This window comes from Anomaloglossus baeobatrachus, chromosome 6 (genome assembly GCF_048569485.1).
Source record: "Anomaloglossus baeobatrachus isolate aAnoBae1 chromosome 6, aAnoBae1.hap1, whole genome shotgun sequence".
Classification (NCBI taxonomy): domain Eukaryota; kingdom Metazoa; phylum Chordata; class Amphibia; order Anura; family Aromobatidae; genus Anomaloglossus; species Anomaloglossus baeobatrachus.
Window position 1 is genome coordinate 137541113 of NC_134358.1, and position 19145 is coordinate 137560257.

The following is a 19145-nucleotide window of genomic DNA, read 5'->3' on the forward strand; positions in this document are numbered from 1 at the left end:
AGACACACCACCCTGCACCTCGACGCGTTTCGCTACCGCTTCGTCGGGAGCTGACCTGGGCCATGAGCAATAAAAATCCTTCCGTTCTTCACAAGATTTTCAATTAGTGGTGAATTTCATATTACAATGTTGCCCACTATAGATGATGAGAAAACCCCCTTTCTTTGTCGCTCCCTTGGGAGACCCAGACAATTGGGTGTATAGCTACTGCCTCCGGAGGCCACACAAAGTATTACACTCAAAAGTGTAAACCCTCCCCCTCTGCTATACACCCTCCCGTGCATCATGGGCTCCTCAGTTTTTATGCTTTGTGCGAAGGAGGCTGACATCCACGCATAGCTCCACATCTTAGTCAGCAGCAGCTGCTGACTAGGTCGGATGGAAGAAAAGAGGGCCCATATCAGGGCCCCCAGCATGCTCCCTTCTCACCCCACTCTTGTCGGCGGTGTTGTTAAGGTTGAGGTACCCATTGCGGGTACATAGGCAGGAGCCACATGCTGTTTTCCTTCCCCATCCCTTGATGGGCTCTGGGTGAAGTGGGATCCTAATCGGTCTCCAGGCACTGGGACCGTGCTCCCTCCGCAGCCCCTGGGGAATTTGCTGGACAGGAGCCGGGTATCATCAGGGACATGGCCCTGCTACTGGGAGGTACTCTGTGTCCCCGTGGGGACCGCGCATGGAGCGCTTGTGCCATACACACTGCAGCACTGCTGGGTGTGTTAGTGCGCCGGGGACTACCGCGCCGGCCGTGCTTATTTGCCGGCCGCGCTTATAACTTTAGTCCCCGGCTTTTGCAGCCTAGTTTCGCTTATTCCCGCCCACAGGCCTGCCAGTCAGGGGAAGGGCGGGACGCTGCACAGGACGGCAGCACTGAGGGCTGGAGCATACTCTGTATCCTCCTCCCCCCTCACTCAGCACAGTGGGGCACTAGATTCCCGCACTTTTTAGGGCACGCCCACGGCCCCCTCCTCCCCACAGAACGCCGGCAGCCATTACTGTCAGCACTTCTGACGCTGGAGAGGAGAGACAACATCAGGGGGGCCCGGGCACGGATTCTGGTGATCACACAACCGCTGTGAGCGGTCGGTAAGCAGCACCTGAGGTGCTGGCCCCACTGAGTGCCGAAGTGTATATATGTATATATGTATATATGTATATGTGTATATATATATATATGTATGTGTATATATATATATATATATATATATATATATATATATATATAGATATGATATGATATGATATGATATGATATGATATGATATGATATGATATGATAGTCGCACTGTTGATTTTTGGCTACTCCTAGAGAAGCCTTACAGTCCAGCCCCGGGCACTGTTCAATCATTATCCCACCCCCGGACCTGCCAGTCAGGAGGAAGGGCGGGACAGTCGGGCTGACGCCGACAGTGAGGGCCGGGGCACACTTCGCTGTCCTCCGCCTCCCTCACTAATCACGCTACGGAACTGATTCCCTCAAGGACTCAGTGTCCCCTTGGGGACGGCGCAGAGAGCAGCTTCGCCTCAGACTTGGCGACTACCGCACCTGCTTGCCGGCCGCGGTCGGTAACTTTAGTTCCCGGCTTTTGCGGCCTAGCGCCTTAAACTCCCGTCCCTGGCCCTGCCAGTCAGGGGGAAGGGCGGGACGGTCAGTCGGAGGCTAGCAGTGACGGCTGGAGCACACTTGGCTGTCCTCCGCCTCCCTCACGTTTCGCTCAGGGCACCAGATTCCCGCACTTTTGGGGTTACGCCCACGGCTCCCCCCTCCACTGTACACGCCGACAGCCATGTTTTCAGCAGCACATACTGCTTCAGGGTCGGTACACCAGGGGGCTTCTTCTCGATGCTGGGCCCCCTAGAGTGATGAACTGTATATGTGATACACTGTATATATGGCTATATAATGTTTGAATGCAGTTTCACTGGTTGAGCTTCGCCGGCGTTCCCTGTCCAGGCGGCAGGGACAGAGTTACAGCTTTGCTGAGAAACTCTCTGGGTCATTTTCACTATCCATGTCTCAGGCTATGGACAAATGGTCGGCTAAGAGACTAGGAGTTTGCAGTCCAGACCGGCCCCTTACACAGGCCCCGGGCACTGCGGGATCGCCCCAGGCCTCCCTCGGTCTGCGACGAAGCGTGTTCCTGGGGTGGCCTCTAGTTATTACGTGGTAAACTCCAGCACGAACCGCAGTCCCAGTCCGGCTAAGCAGCCTTGCTTGGAATCTTCCCCGACTTCTAGGGTCTCAGCTTGAGGACCCTCTAGAGGATGGGGCGGAGGTCGCAACCCAGGACTCTGTCCGGACGTGGCTCTCAAGGCTTCACAGATTCTGTCCAGAAGCACACCTTCCCGGACAAGCGTTTTACTGAACGCCTTATAACACACGTTGTCCCTTCCCCTCTGACGTTGTTAAGGTTTCGGCTCAGTGTCATAAGGTGCCCGCCAGTCTCGGACTGGCGGCTAGATCAGTAGTAGCAGTGGCTGGCGGGTCCACGCTCAAGAATGCCACGGACAGACAGATAGAACTCCTAATGGGATCCATCTATGAAGCCATAGGCGTGTCCGTTGCCCCAGCCTCTGCAGGGGTGGGCACTCCAGGCTATCTCAGCTGCTCTGTCTCAGATCAATGCGGTCATCCTGTGCTCCGCAATTAGCGTCTTTGACGTCTCAGGCGGTGGTATTTTCATCCTCCGCCGTGCACAGAGAACCTTTTCTGCATGGCGGTCCAGGTCAGGGGAGTGGTCCCCACATGTCCAAGACCGATGTAGGAGACATTCTGTCTTACGGTCACAGGATAGAGCTCAGTTCTCGTCCTCCGACTCGTTGCTTCACAGCATCTCCGTCCCCCGAGCGAGCCAATGCATGTTTCCAGTTGGGGAACACTCCGAAGGCAGGAGGAGTTGCGATCCTCGTTCCCCTTCAAGAACGTAGTCGCGGCTTTTTACTCCAGCTTGTTCGTGGTACCAGATAGGACGGATCACTCCGCCCCGTTCTGGACTTCACACGGCTCAACGGACTGAGAACCTGACGGTTCCGGATGGAATCTCTCCGCTTGCCATCACCTTTGATGGCCCAAGGAGGTTTCCTAACATCAATCGACATCAGGGATGCTTATTTCCACGTGCCGATTGTACCAGAATATCAGCGCTTCCTGCGCTTCGCCATAGGGAACGAACACCTTCCGTTCGTGGCACTAACTTTCGGCCTGGTGACAGCCCTACGGGCCTTCACCAAGGTCATGACAACGGTGGTAGCGGTCCTACTCTCTCAGGCAATCTGCTGGTCAAGGCCCCCTCTCGGATGGCATGCCAACACAGACTGAACATTGCGCTAGAGACTCTCCAGAGATTCGGGTGGTTCATCAATTTTTCCTAAAGTCAAAATTGACACCGGCCCAATCACTGACATATCTCGGCATGGAGTTTTCATACTCTCTCAGCGATAGTGAAGCTTCCGCTGGACAAACAGCGTTCACTACAGACAGGGGTGCAATCGTTCCTTCGAGCCCAGTCACACCCTTGAGGCGCCTCATGCACTTCCTAGAGAAGTTGGTGGCAGCAATAGAGGCAGCTCCGTTTGCGCAGATTCATCTGCGCCCACTTTAATGGGACTTTCTCCGCAAATGGGACAGCAAATCGACGTCCCTCGACAAGAACGTTGCTCCTTCTCGGGCAGCCATGGCCTCCCTTCTGTGGTGGCTTCTTCCCACTCTTGTCGAAGGAAAAATCCTTCCTGCCCACATCCTGGGCTGTGGTCACGGCGGACGCGAGTCTGTCAGGGAGTCTTCCTCCACCACAGGGCTCAGGGTACATGGACTCAGCAGAGTCCTCCCTCCAGATTAATGTTCTGGAGATAAGGGCAGTGTTCTAGCCCTAATAGCGTTCCAGCCATGGCTGGAAGGCAGGCAGATCCGAATTCAGTCGGACAACGCCACGGCGGTGGCATACATCAACCACCAAGGCGGCACAAGCAGTCGGCAAGCCTTCCAGCAAGTCTGGCGGATTCTGCTGTGGGTGGAAGCCACAGCCTCCACCATCTCCGCAGTTCACATCCCGGGCGTAGAAAACTGGGAAGCAGACTTTCTCAGTCGCCAGGGCATGGACGCAGGGGAATGGTCTCTTCGACCGGACGTGTTTCAAGAGATTGTTGCCGCTGGGGGAAGCCGGACGTCGACCTATTGGCGTCCCGGCACAACAACAAGGTCCCGGCATGCAGGGCACGTTCTCAAGATCACAGAGCTCTGGCGGCAGACGCATTCTGAATTCTGCGGCCCTCAACCTGACTGCGTAGCCATTGAGTACTGGATCCTAGCGTCTTCAGAGTTATCTCAAGAGGTCATTGCCACTATGAGACAGGCCAAGAAACCAACGTCTGCCAAGATCTACCACAGGACGTGGAAGATCTTCTGATCAGAGCACCAGGATAAGAGTTTTACTCTCTGGCCATTCGCCTTGCCCACTTTCTGTCCTTCCTTCAATCCGGAATGGAAAAGGGGTTGTCTCTCGGTTCCCTTAAGGGACAAGTTTCGGCGCTTTCTGTGTTTGTGTTTCAAAAGCGTCTAGCCAAACTCCCTCAGGTACGCACGTTCCTGCAGGGGGTTTGCCACATAGTCCCTCCTTACAAGCGTCGGCTAGAACCCTGGGATCGGAACAGGGTGATACCGGCTCTTCAGAATCCACCCTTCGAGCCAATGAGGGATATTCTCTTTCACGCCTTTCGCAGAGGGTGGTCTTCCTAGTGGCAGTCACGTCACTCCGCAGAGTGTCTGACATAGCAGCGCTGTCATGTAAAGTCCCCCTTCCTGGTGTTTCACCAGGACAAGCTGGTTCTGCGTTCGGTTCTGGAATTTCTCCCGAAGGTGGTATCCTTTGTTCATCTCAATCAGGATATCTTCTTACCTTCTTTTTGTCTCATCCGGTTCACCAACGTGAAAAGGATTTGCACTTGTTAGGTCTGGTGAGAGCACTCAGACTCTACATTTCTTGTACGGCGCCCCTGCGCCGCTCGGATGCGCTCTTGTCCTTGTCGCTGACCAGCGTAAAGGGTCGCAAGCTCCCAAGTCAACTTGGCTCGGTGGATCAAGGAACCAATTCTTGAAGCCTACCGTTCTGCTGGGCTTCCGGTTCCTTCAAGGCTGAAGGCCCATTCTCCCAGAGCCGTGGGTGCGTCCTGGGCGTTGCTGCACCAGGCTACGGCTCAGCAGGTGTGTCAGGCGACTACCTGGTTGAGTCTGCACGCTTTCACGGAGCACTATCTAGTGCATACCTACGCTCGGCAGATGCCAGCTTAGGTAGGCGAGTCCTTCAGGCGGCGGTTGCCCACCTGTAGGAAGAGGCCGTTTTACGGCTCTATTACGAGGTATTCTTTTACCCACCCAGGGACTGCTTTTGGACGTCCCAATTGTCTGGGTCTCCCAAGGGAGCGACAAAGAAGAAGGGAATTTTGTTTACTTACCGTAAATTCCTTTTCTTCTAGCTCCAATTGGGAGACCCAGCACCCGCCCCTGTTCCCTTCGGGCTGTTATTCTTTGTGTACACATGTTGTTCAGATTGAATTGTTCTTGGTCATGGTTTCAGTTCTCCGAACATCCTTCGGATTGAATTTACCTTAGACCAATTTATAAGTTTCCTCCTTCCTGCTTTTGCACCAAAACTGAGGAGCCCGTGATGCACGGGAGGGTGTATAGCAGAGGGGAGGGGTTTACACTTTTGAGTGTAATACTTTGTGTGGCCTCCGGAGGCAGTAGCTATACACCCAATTGTCTGGGTCTCCCAATTGGAGCTAGAAGAAAAGGAATTTACGGTAAGTAAACAAAATTCCCTTCTTTAGGTGCTTTCATGTGATTTCTTTGTCGCTCCATTGGGAGACCCAGACAATTGGGTGTATAGCTATTGCCTCTGGAGGCCACACAAAGTATTACACTTAAAAGTGTAAGGCCCCTCCCCTTCTGGCTATACACCCCCAGTGGGATCACTGGCTCACCAGTTTTGTGCTTTGTGCGAAGGAGGCAACACATCCACGCATAGCTCCACTTTTTAGTCAGCAGCAGCTGCTGACTATGTCGGATGGAAGAAAAGAGGACACATATAGTGTCCCCAGCATGCTCCCTTCTCACCCCACTGTATGTCGGAGGTGTTTGTAAGGTTGAGGTACCCATTGCGGGTACGGCGGCAGGAGCCCACATGCTGATTCCTTCCCCATCCCTTTTTACAGGGCTCTGGGTGAAGTGGGATTTACCGGTCTCCAGGCACTGAGACCGTGCTCCATCTACAGCCCCTGGAGAAGATGCTGGATGGAGCGGAGTACATCAGGGACATGGCCCTGCTTCCTCAAGGTACTCTGTGTCCCCGTGCATTTGGCGCTCACACCGCAGCATGCTGGGTGTTGTAGTGCGCCGGGGGACATCAGCGCTGCGGCGCCTGTGCCTTGGCCTCATTCAGCTTTGCTGAAGCAGGCTCACTTATGGGAATTGGTCGCGCCGGCCGCTGGGACTGCGGCGCGGCTGGCACTTGTAGTGCGCCGGGGACTTCAGCGCGGCCTGCGCTTTTACGGCGGCCGCGCTGATAACTAGAGTCCCCGGCTTTTGCGGCCTGCTTCCGTTCGTTCCCGCCCCCAGACCTGCCAGTCAGGAGAGGGGCGGGACGCTGGCCACTTCCAGGAATCGGTCGCGCCGGCCGCTGGCAGCGGCGCGGCTGGCACTTGTGGTGCGCCGGGGACTTCAGCGCGGCCCGCGCTTTTACGGCGGCCGCGCTGATAACCAGAGTCCCCGGCTTTTGCGGCCTGCTTCCGTTCGTTCCCGCCCCCAGACCTGCCAGTCAGGAGAGGGGCGGGACGCTGGCCACTTCTATGAATCGGTCGCGCCGGCCGCTGGAACTGCGGCGCGGCTGGCACTTGTGGTGCGCCGGGGACTTCAGCGCGGCCCGCGCTTTTACGGCGGCCGCGCTGTTAACTCGAGTCCCCGGCTTCTGGGCCTAGTCTCCCTTCGTTACCGCCCACAGCCCTGACAGTCAGGGTAGGGGCGTGACGCTGCATAGAGCAGAGCTGAGAGCTGGAGTATGTTTTGCATACTCCACCCCTCTCACTGTGTGCACTGTGAATCCGGATTCCCGCACTTTCTCAGGCACGCCCACGGCTTCCTTCTCTACAAGGACACCGGCAGCCATTAGTGTCAGTTTCTGTACGATACAGAGACAAGTGGGGAAGACCCTGGCATTCTGATAGTCACACAATCGCTGTAACAGGCGTTAAGCAGCACCTGTGGTGCTAACCCCACTAGTGCAGAAGTGCACTTATAGATATGCTTGTACTATATACATTGCACTGTTTGGTCGCACGTTGTATATACCCTCCTGGATTATGCGGAGGAGTTATCAGCATATTCTCTGTGTAAAACAAAGGTGCAGAACCACATGTTGTTCTATACAGCTGGTACAGCATGTACGGCTATACGGCCGGCAGTCTGCAGTATTTACTGACAGTTTTTCTGAGACTATGGCTATGATACTAGAAGCCTAGCAGTCCGGACATGTCTCTCACAATATGGGCACTGTTGAATCATTGATCCATGGCCCCCCTCAGTGTGAATAACTAACAGCTCCGGGAATGTCACACGCATCCCAGAGTCACGGCTCTGCACGGACGTCAGTCCCAGACAGCCTAAGTGGGCTCGCTATGAGCGGCCTCGGTTTCATCAGGGTCCTAACAGAAGGACTCGCTGTGTAATGAGGCGGAAGTAGCGGCTCAGGATTCTGATCCTGAGACCGCTCTCAATCTGGATACACCTGATTGTGACGCCATAGTAAATAATCTTATAGCGTCCATCTATAGAATGTGGGTTATTTCTCACAGCTCCTCCAGTGGAGGAGTCAGCTTCACGTATTTTTCTGGACCACTCTGCCTTCAGAGAGGCAGTCCAGGAACACCACGCTTATCCAGATATGCGCTTCTCCAAACGGCTTAGGATACACGTTATCCCTGTCCCCTGACTTGGTCAAGGACTGGACCCAATGTCCCGAGCGGCATCCTCCAATCTCCAGGCTTGTAGCTAGATCCATAGTTGCAGTGGGAGATGGAACTGCAAACTCAAAGATGCCACTGACAGACAGATGGATCTCTGGTCGAAAGCCATCTATGAGGCTGTCGGCGCACCGTTGGCTCCGGCATTCTCTCCCTTGGGGCACTCCAAGCTATTTCAGCTTGTCTTACACAGATTGACACGGTTACACGTACATCTGTGCCGCAGGTGGCATCCTTAACCTCTCAAATGTCTGCATTTGTTTCTTACGCGAGACCGACTGTTTGGTGAGCTTTGGATGTAACCATCAAACAGTCCAGGGGTAAGGATTCATCCTTTCCTCAGCCCGGACACAACAAACCCCAACAGAGCAAGAGGCAGTCGGGGTTTTCGGCCTTTTCGAGGCTAGGGCAGGTCCCATTTTTCCTCGTCCAATGTGGACTCAAAAGGATCAGAGGAGCTACGATTCTTAGCGGGCTCAGTCTCGCCCAAAAAAGCGACAGTCTGAAAACCCGCTTCCAAGGCGGCTTCCTCATGACTTGCGGCCTCGGTCGGTAGCAGGCTCTCCCGCCTTGGCGATATTTAGCTGCCATAGGTCAATGACCATTGAGTGTGAGACATTCTGTCTCACGGGTACAGGATAGAGCTCACTTCTCGTCCTCCAACTCGATTCTTCAGAATTTCTCCACCTCCCGGCCGGGCCGCTGCTCTTCTGCAAACAGGGTGCACTCTATAGGCAGAAAGAGTGATGACCCCCGTTCCTCTTCAGGAACAAGGTCACGGTTTTTACCCCAAATTCTTTGCGGTACCTATAACAACGGGCCGTTCCGTCCCGTTCTGGATCTAAGAATGCTCAGCAAGCTCGTGGACACCAGGCGGTTCCGGATGGAATCCCTCCGCCATGTCATCGCCTCAAGGTCCCAAGGATATTTCCTAGCATCATTAGGCATCAAGGATGCTTATCCACACGTGCCGATTGATCCAGAGCACTAGCGTTTCTACGCTTCGTTATAGGAGACGAACACCCTCTGTTCGTAGCTCTACCTTCCGGCTAGCGACAGTCCAACTGGTCTTCGCCAAGGTCAGGGCAGCAGTAGTCACAGTCCTGCACTCTCAGGGTCACTCTGTGGTCCCGTATTTAGACGATCTACTTGTCAAGGCACTCTCTTAGGAAACATGCCAACACTGCCCGAACGTTGCGCTGGAGACTCTCTAGAGTTTTGGGTGGATCATCAACTTTTTAAAGTCAGATCCGACCCCGACCCTATCGATAACATATCTAGGCATAGAGTTTCTTACTCTCTCAGCGATAGTGAAGCTGCCGCTAGACAAACAGCATTCACTACGGGCTGCAAGCTCTTCTTTAAGAACCAGTCGCACACATTGAGACGCCTCATGCACTTCCTACGTAAGAGGCAGTTCCTTTCGCGCAGTTTTACTGCGTCCACTACAATGGGACATTCTCCGCCAATGGGACGAGGAGTCGACGTCCCTCAACAGAGTCGTCGTTCTTTCTCAGGCGGCCAAGGAATCTCTACGGTGGTGGCTTCTTCTCACCTCTTGGTCAAAAAGAAGGTCCTTCCTATCCCCGTCCTGGGCGATAGTTACGACAGACGCGAGTCTATCAGGGTGGGGAGCAGTTTTTCTCCACTACAGCGCTCAGGGTACGTGGACTCAGCAAGAGTCCACTCTTCAGATCAATGTTCTTGAACACAGAGCAGTGTATCTTGCCCTACAATCCTTCCAACAGCGGCTGGAAAGCAAGCATATCCGACTTCAGTCGGACAGCTCCACAGCGGTGGCATACATCAACCACCAAGGAAGAACGCGCAACCGGCAAGCCTTCCAGGAAGTCCGGCAGGTTCTGATGTGGGTGGAAGACACGGCATCCACCATATCCACAATTCACATCCCAAGTGTGGAAACTAGGAAGCTGACTTCCTAAGTCGCTGAGGTGTGGCCGAAAGAGTATGGTCTCCTCACCCGGACGGGTTTCAGGAGATCTGGCGCCGCTGACAGAGGCCGGACGTCGATCTAATGGCGTCACGGCACAACAACAATGTGCCAGCTTCATGGCACGGTTTCACAATCATCGAGCTCTGGCGGCAAACGCCTTAGTTCAGCATTGGTCGCAGTTCCAGCTACCTTCGGTGCCACCTCTGGCATTGTTGCCCAGAGTACTGCGCTAGATCAAGACCGACTGCGGCCGCGCCATCCTCGTCGCTACAAATTGGCCGAGGATGTTGTGGTACTCGGTTCTGTGGTGCCTCACGGTAGGCTAACCGGGGGCACTACCAGACCAATCAGACTGGCTGTCTCAAGGGCCATTCTTCCATTTGAATTCTACGGCCCTCAACCGGATGGTGTGGCATTGAGTCCTGGAACCTAGTGTCGTCAGGATTACCTCAGGACGTGGTTGCCACCATGAGACAGGCTAGCATACCAACGTCCGCCAAGATTGACCACAGGACGTGGAAGATGTTCTTATCTCGGTGCTCGGCGCAGGGTGTTTCTCCCTGGCCGGTTGCATCGTCTATGTTTCCTTCCTTCCTGCAATCTAGGTAGGAAAATGGGTTGTCGCTCAGTTCCCTTTAGGGACAAGTCTCAGCGCTATCTGTATTTTTTCAGAAACGACGACTTCCTCAGGTACGCACGTTCCTACGGGGAGTTTGTCTTCTCAGCACTCCGTACAAGCGGCCGTTAGAGCCCTGAGATCTGAACAAGGTTCTAATTGCTCTCCAGATGCCGCCTTTCGAGCCTTTGAAGGATGTCTCCCTTCCCGTTTTTCACGGGAAGTGGCCTTCTAGTAACGGTCTCGTCTCTTAGGAGAGTTTCCGAGCTAGCAACGCTCTCATACAAACTCCCTTCCTGGTCCTTCACCAGGACAGGGTAGTTCTGCGTCCGGTTCCGGAATTTCTCCCTAAGGTGGTATCCCATTTTCATATCAATCAGGATATCACCTCACCTTCTTTGTGTCCTCGTCCAGTCCATCAATTTCAGAAAGATTTGCATCTGTTGGTTCTGGTGAGAGCACTCAGGTTCTACTTCCCGCATGGCGCTCCTGCGCCACCCGGATGCACTCTTTGTCCTTGTCGCTGGTCGGCGTAAACAGTCGCAAGCTTCCAGATCCACCCTTGCTCGGGGGCTCGAGGAACCAATTCTTGAAACCTACAGTTCTACTGGGCTTCTGGTTCTCTCAAGGCCGAAGGCCCATTCTACCAGAGCCGTGGGTGCATCCTGGGCATTACGGCACCAGGCTACGGCTCAGCAGGTGTGTCAGGCACCCACCTGGTCGAGTCTACTTACTTTTACCAAGCATTATCAGATGCATACCTACGCTTCGGCAGACGCCAGCCTAGGTAGATAAGTCATTCAGGCGGCGGTTGGCCACCTGTAGGAGAGGGCCGTTTGACGGCCCTATCATGAGGTATTCTTTTACCCACCCAGGGATTGCTTTTGGACATCCCAATTGTCTGGGTCTCCCAATGGAGCGACAAAGAAGAAGGGAATTTTGTTTACTTACCGTAAATTCCTTTTCTTCTAGCTCCAATTGGGAGACCCAGCACCCGCCCTGTTTTCTCGGGGTTTTTCTGTTTTTTCGGGTACACATGTTGTTCATGTGGTATGGTTCAGTTCTCCGATGTTTCCTCGGATTGAATTGGTCTTTAAACCAGTTATTGGCTTTCCTCCTTCTTGCTTTGGCACTAAAACTGGTGAGCCAGTGATCCCACTGGGGGTGTATAGCCAGAAGGGGAGGGGCCTTACACTTTTAAGTGTAATACTTTGTGTGGCCTCCAGAGGCAATAGCTATACACCCAATTGTCTGGGTCTCCCAATTGGAGCTAGAAGAAAAGGAATTTACGGTAAGTAAACAAAATTCCCTTCTTTTGACAGATCCTTTCTAAAAGTATGGTGGTCGGACTCCAAAAGTAAGTGTATAAAAAAAGTCTTTCTCTCTCCAGTGCCCAGCCCTGGGTATCATCTACTGGAGACTCTGGCATCTCTGTTCTTGTTAATGAGCTCAGGAGGCCCTGCTGTAAATGCTGAGGTTTGATGATAAACCTGCAGATGGCGCCATTTCTGTGTGTGTTGCAGGTTGCTGAATCCCCGGTCTGGCTGTTAGTGTCGGTCTCTCCTCACAGGAGGGTCTCCTGATCCTGAAGTGAGATTTATCTCCTGTATAGAAATAGGATTCTCTCAGCGGCGTGCAGTGCACATTGCCCTCCACCATGTACATAAACATCTACAACATTAATTTAGTCCATTTTTAAGAGTAATGTTCTGGATTCGGCTGCCAGATCTATGTGTGCAGGCGCCTGTCGCTTGTACTTATGTCTTGTATATCTAGAACTCTTGATTTTTGGTGTTGTAAATATTGGAGCTTGTTCTTCACTCATTTAACCCATTTATGAATTGTAAAGTAATTACAATGCATTTTTCCATTTTGTTTTCATTAGTCTACCCGAATAGGAATGTCTGTAAACGCCATCCGAAAACAAAGCTCCGATGATGATGTGACCTCACTAGCCAAATCGCTCATCAAGTCCTGGAAAAAACTACTCGGTAACGGACTCCTGTTTTTGTCTTTTTAGTTTATGTTGTAATCTGTTTCTACAGCGTGCGTTTTGAGCATACAAAGCTCCATAATAGAGGCGTCAGGGTAACACCAATTGCAGTCTACTGATGGTACTCTGACATTATGAAGATGAATGGCCCGCATTAATCCATGTGCATTTAAAGAGGTTGTCCACTACTTTTATATTGATGGCCTAGGTCATCAATGTCTGATCGGCCGGGGTCTGACACCCCACACCACCAGTGATCAGCTGTTCTCGATGCAGGCAGCCAGAAATGCTCAGTTCCGGAGATGCCCTCTCAATTGAAGGCTCCTATGCAAGTCAATAAGTGGTGGATGTGCACTACGCTGCGCCAACAGAAGAATGCTCTGGTAGTGAGCATTGCTTGGTACCGTCGTCGGCACCGAGAACAGCTGATCGTTGGGGTGTCGGACCTCATCCAATCAGACATTAGTGACCTGTCCTATGGTTTAAGTAGTGGCCAACCTCTTTAGCTACCAATGTAGTGTCTGCTCTTCTGTGTGCTGTTTATTAACAATCTGTGCCTGGTTGACAGCAGTTGTTAACAAATGCACATGTAGTAAATTTCTCCTTACTTGAGGGGGGATTTACACACTCCAACTTGTGCAGATAAATGACCTCCCGGTACGCTGCATGTTTACTGATCTGTGGTTGTTTAATAGGCTTTGTGCGATATGCACAGAACAATTGTGAATAGATCGTTCTGTGTACGTAGACAATCTGTTCTCTGACGCCCAGGTCCGGCTTGTACAGGGCGACGTGCTACTGAGAGCAATGATTAAGCAAGTTTAAAAATGATTTCACCCGATGAAGCGTTTTGCCCATTCATGTGATTGGCAGTCGGATCAGACAGGCCGCTTATCCTAAATAAGTGTTTTTGGAACACAGGTTCCCCATAATCATCCAGTGTAAATGCTTGTTAAGTCAGTACATTGGCAGAGTTTTTATCCGGTTGTCTCATTATAGATAAATAGCCGATAAGAGGGATAAAAGCAGCTGTCAGGATTCGGCTGTGACCACAGTATTTGGCGGTCACTCAGACAAGGGCGGCCGGAGCCTTTCACAGGGAGAGCTGATTGTACAGGACCCGTCCGTTCTGGCTCAGAGGGGCCATCCAGGACAGGGGACGACCCCTTCCATAGTTATAAACTAATAGGCCTTATAGATAGGGGGTGGCTTAGACAGTGGCTATAATGTAGGCTAATGGCTGTCTTTCATGAATGGACGGATACTTTTTAGGCCTCGTACGCACGTTTTTTTTTTTTTTTTTTTATTTTCCGTGCAGTTTGCAGTGTCTTAAACAGCAGGTATGACCTTCCCCAGCAAAGTCTGAGCATTCCGAAAGGCTGTGCACACATTGCTTCTTTTTTTGGTTGCAGAAAAAAGCAGCGTGTCACATTTTCTGCGCTTTTCCCTGCGTTTTGTAATTGACAATGTTAAAAAAAACAAAAACTATGCAGGGGCAAAAATGCACTAAAAACACATGCATTTTTTGATGCGTTTTTTTTTGCTGGAGAAATTAAACTGCAGTGTGCGCACATAGCTTTCTATAGTTATTTCCATCATGGCGTGTTAATTCCTCCTCCAGTTCTGTGCTCCAACATCAATGTCTCACACTGTTCATCCTGTTTTCTGGTGAAATGTATTTTTTTGCTTTACACACTAATGTCATACAGATAAAACAGAAATATGTTTCAGTAGCTGATATTTATTTATTTATTTATTTATTTATTTTTTCATCTAGATGGCCCATCATCTGACAAAGATACGGAGGAAAAGAAAAAAGAGCAGCCCCCTCCTGCCCAAAACAGTCCTGAAGCGAAGGAAGAGAGGTATTCTGCCAGCATTTCTATGCAGAGTCATATCTAAGATTAATTTTAAAAAGATTTTGGTGGAATAAACACTATGGGTAAGGCTATGTGCGCACACAGCATTTTTTTTTTTTTTTTTTAATTATTTTTTTTTTTTTAAAGCTCTAAAACGCAGCTAAAAAAAATAGCTGAGTGCGGACCGCAAAAATGAAAAGTCATAGACTTTGCTGGGGAAGCAAAGCTACGCAGTTTTGAGCCCAAAAACGTCCAGTGCGCACATAGCCTTATTCTTCCTTTTTTGAAGGGTATTCTGCGGCACGGTGGGTCAGTGGTTAGCACTGAAGTCTTGCAGCACTGGGTTTTCAATTAATTCCCACCAAGGACAATATCTGCAAGGAGTTTGTATGTTCTCCCCGTGCTTGCGTGAGTTTCCTCCGGGTACTCTGGTTTCCTCCCACACTCCAAAGACATACAGATAGGGACTCTAGATTGTGAGCCCCAATGGGGACAGTGATACCAAAGTATGTAAAGCCCTGTAAATAATAATTATTTATTATCATCCAGCCATAGTAGCAGTGACCTCTGCAGAGAGGGCGAAGGCTTGTATGCCGAAACTAGTCTCTGGTTGATCCTCCGGGATGTCACCGCTACTATGGCTGGATTTTTAATGTTGCCTTAATAAAGACTCCACGTTTTATCTATATTATCTGGTTTTTGGAGATCACTGCCGGATTTTCCCTCATATGCTTTTCATTACTTATTGTTTTCTTTTGAAACACCATTGTATCTGCTGATTCCAGGTCTTTCTGTAGCTCTTCACAGGTGGTCATTGGCTTTTGTGCAACTCTTCTGATTGATTTCACTCCTTTGCGGGAAGCACCTGGTCCGTGGCTGGTTTACCGGGAAATATATTCTTACCATTTGCGGATTATGACCCTCAATAGTGCTCACTGGAATATTCAATAGTTTAGAAATTCTGTAACCAATGCCACCTGTATGTTTGGCAACAATAAGGTTGTGAAGGTCTTGAGACAGCTCGTTGGTTTTACCCATCATGTGATGTTTGTGTCACCTTGATTATGAGACTCCTTTTGTATAGGCCATCAGTTGAACCAGCTAATATTATTTTTCACTAAGTGGCTGGATTGCTTTCTGATAGATTTCAACTGATGTCATGACTTTCTATTGCTTTTTGCACCTTTCTGCATGTGTTCAATACTTTTTCCATATGTCATTTCTTATTACGCATAAGGCTGCATCTTTTTGTGTTCACAAACTGCAGCCAAAACTGTACCTTGTCAGAGAGAGGCTGGAAATGTCACAAAAAAGGCCTGTAATTGTAGGTGCGTTTTTGGTTCGGTTTTCACATGCGTTTTTGCTGCGGTTTTGTGACAAATGTGGACAAAAACGCAGGAAGAATGAACATGCTGCATTTTTTTTGTCGCAAACTTTTGACAAAACGCTGACAAACTGCAATGTGCGCATAGAAAATCTGACTTCTCATAGACTTTGCTGGGAAGTCAAATGTCAAAAGGTTCTGACAACAAAACTGCAGCCAAAAACGCACCAAAAAACGCAGCGTGCGCATGTAGCCTAACTTCATCTATAGACCTCTATTTGATTTCTTTGCCTGTGTGGATTGGATGGATTCTTACCGACATCTTGTGAAAATTTCATGTAAATGGCACCTTTTAGAAATATTTCTATGTTTAGAATACTGGTTACTTGTTCAATACTTATTTTACACTCCTATGTCAGGTAACGCTTTCACCTTACTGCTATCCCCAGCAGCAGCTCCAGTAGTAGTTCCAGTGGACGGAAAGAGGATTGTGCAGCCCCATCTGAATCATTCATTACATCCTTCCCCCGAGCTCCCAGCACCTCCGACCCAGTCAGAATCAAATGCAGAGAGCTACTTTCCACTGCTCTTAAAACAGGGGGTGAGTACGAAGTACTGGGTATACAGGAGTGTAGAGTATATAGTGTATATACTTGGTCATGCACATTGTTCATATGGCTTTGATTTGTGATTCTCTTTTCTAGATGACTACATTACCATTGGCGCAGATGATGAAGAGCTCGGTGCTCAGATTGAAGACGATATCCTTTATTGAATTCATGCGATGTGTGACGCCGTCATTGTGTAATATTAGCTCGGTGTTACGAGGGAGGTTTAATCTCTTGTGGCCACATAATTGCTATATCTGCAGTGATATGTGATGTACATAACCCCCTTCTGCTTTACAACCTGATGTTTTATTTGAAGACTTTTATCAATGTGTTAATGTAATCACTTGGCCTCCTTGTCATCCTCTGAAATCAGACTGGTACAAGTGTTACATGGGTGATCCAGCTCCTGTCACGCTCCGATCAGTGGGTGAGCAGGGCCGGTGATGCCACGTCCACAGATATCTGCCATCTCACGTGTGCAAACAGCAGGTATAGTGCACCTGTACTGTTTGGCAATGATTGCAGTTCGTCAGTTTTCGGGAGGACTGTGGAACAAAATGTTAACGTTTTCCACTGCTCCTGCTAAAAGGAGGGCAAGGAACCTCAAAAACTGGCTGAAATTTAAATATATACAGTGGAACTTTTGGGTTAAGAGCGTAATTCATTCTGGGAGTGAGCTCTTAACACTAGAAGTCCCAGAGAGGGGTCACTTAACATTTCTACCTTTGGAACCCCGAGACGGGTTTAGCTAACATCCTATAATCACCGTCTTTTGTTCTGTAATTAAGGCCATTACTGTCGCATCACAGGAGGTTGTTGTTTTCCATTGAGTTTAGCCATTTAGTTTCTAGTTAGTTCTATTCAGTTTGGACTAAGGGTTATTTGACCCTCTTTCGGGACTTCAAAGGGGAGCTCGAAATTTCTGGGACTTCTAATGTTAAACAAATTTACCCTTGTATCAAAACGAATTTTCCCATAGGAAATAATTGAAACGCAGACAATTCGTTCCACAACCCAAAAATATTTACTAAATTTATACAAACTTATTACAGGAATACGAAATAATGTACGGTATTCATATAACATTACAGTGCACAAATACAAAATACAGTACAGTAAAAAACAAAGCAAATTAAACTGCATGTTGGCGTACAATAGAATTGTTGTGCAGGAGGTACTATACAGAGAAAAATGATGTATAAATATGACAATCTGTATTCTAGTGGAGCACACAAAAAACATATCCAAATCAATTCTTTCCAAAATAAGGGCAGAGCTATTGTAAGCCGTGCACCGGGGTGGGCTCTTTAGGATACAGCGAAGTCACGAACGAGAAATAAACGGCCCCAAAACTAGATTAACTAACAAGTGCTTTACTGCAATATGAATATGAATGCAATCAAAACAGGGGAAGACACTCAGGGAAAATCCACAAACACTCAGCGAAGAGGCTGAGACCCTTGTGCTATACAGCGTGGCGCCTTACAACATGAGACTGCTACAATATATACACTATATGTTACCTACAGGCATGACTGGATATTCCAACCGCCAACTACCTATTAATACCCTTAAACATGAAACAAAAATGGATGGGTGTGAAATACAAGCCGCCCGCAGTATAGCACAACAGTTTACAAACTTAAAATAAATTTACTCTAACCCCCAATTGACTATTCCCCTGCCCCCATATAAATATAGTGCCCTTTAATGGAGGATTTGTCCCACGATTCACCTTGAATAATCAAACAATTTACTATATACAATGACTGCTTAGCAAAGAGCATAAAAACATAAATAACAGATATTTTGTTCCACACAAGTTCCCTCCTGGATGAGCTCGATTATGCCCTAAAGTCTGTGATGGGTCTTAATAACATCCGGGTGTGAGGTAGTTGTGGTCCACAGAGAAACCTCAATGGCAAAGAACTAAATAATGTAGTCTTGGAAACGATGGTACCAAATGGTGATTGTGGCAATAACTGTGGCCTGACAGGGTTACTAAGCCTAACTAAACTAACTACAGGCCCTGCCTCAGTCTCAAATATTCTGGTGCCAAACTGATGTGAGGTTCGTGCACGGTTACCTACTGCGATGGCGCAGTGGACCTTATCTTACCGACCCGGGTCTGCTCTGGACAATATGTGTGAAGTACAAAGTCAGATGAGAGGCCTCTCCAACAGATGAGCAGTACTGCCGGTCACTGTGGCTTGTCTCCTTGGCAACGTCCTATCAAAAGCGTTCTTTCAGCAATCTCCCATCTGGTAAGGATACGGATACAGTGTCACAGCTCTGATCAAGATGATGGATTTCTAGTCGCAAATATTATCTCTTCCCTCTTCTGCACGTCCTCTGTCTCTGTACTCATTCACTGCCAACTGCCAACCGCTTCCAAGATGGCCGCTCCTCTATTTCCTGTGATGTACTTCTTTTTATCAGCCTGTAGCTCCGCCCTCATCTGAGCTACCTATTGCAGTCTTTCATTTGTGCTGAGAAACAGCGTCCTCTTGTGGTTGAATGACATTTTTGTCCGTTATAAAGTATTATCACATCATTACTGACAGCTGCAGGTTATAAAGTTACATATAATAAATACTGTTCACATTTATGAGACACAAATATAGACGTCTAAACCATGCTTGTGAGGTGATACCGGGGCTTGCCATGCACATCTTTAACCAGGTACATATTTCTGGCCATGAACAATGGGAGCTGTTTCACCATCTCACACTATGCCAAATGTGGGGTAGGAAGAGTGCACAGGCAATTGGATTA

At 49.4% G+C, this 19145-nt stretch overlaps 1 protein-coding gene across 2 annotated transcripts in view; it reads left to right on the forward strand.

The window, feature by feature from the left end:
* TCEA1 (transcription elongation factor A1) overlaps positions 1-19145 on the forward strand; it is a 55883-nt gene that overhangs the window by 22518 nt on the left and 14220 nt on the right. The window contains exons 3-6 of one of the 2 annotated variants that reach the window (XM_075353268.1): positions 12469-12574; positions 14354-14441; positions 16212-16360; positions 16464-16520. In XM_075353268.1, the coding sequence (XP_075209383.1) occupies positions 12469-12574; positions 14354-14441; positions 16212-16360; positions 16464-16520 (400 nt within the window). Of the gene's footprint in view, positions 1-12468; positions 12575-14353; positions 14442-16208; positions 16361-16463; positions 16521-19145 lie in introns of both variants that reach the window. The other variant, XM_075353267.1, reaches the window with a different exon arrangement.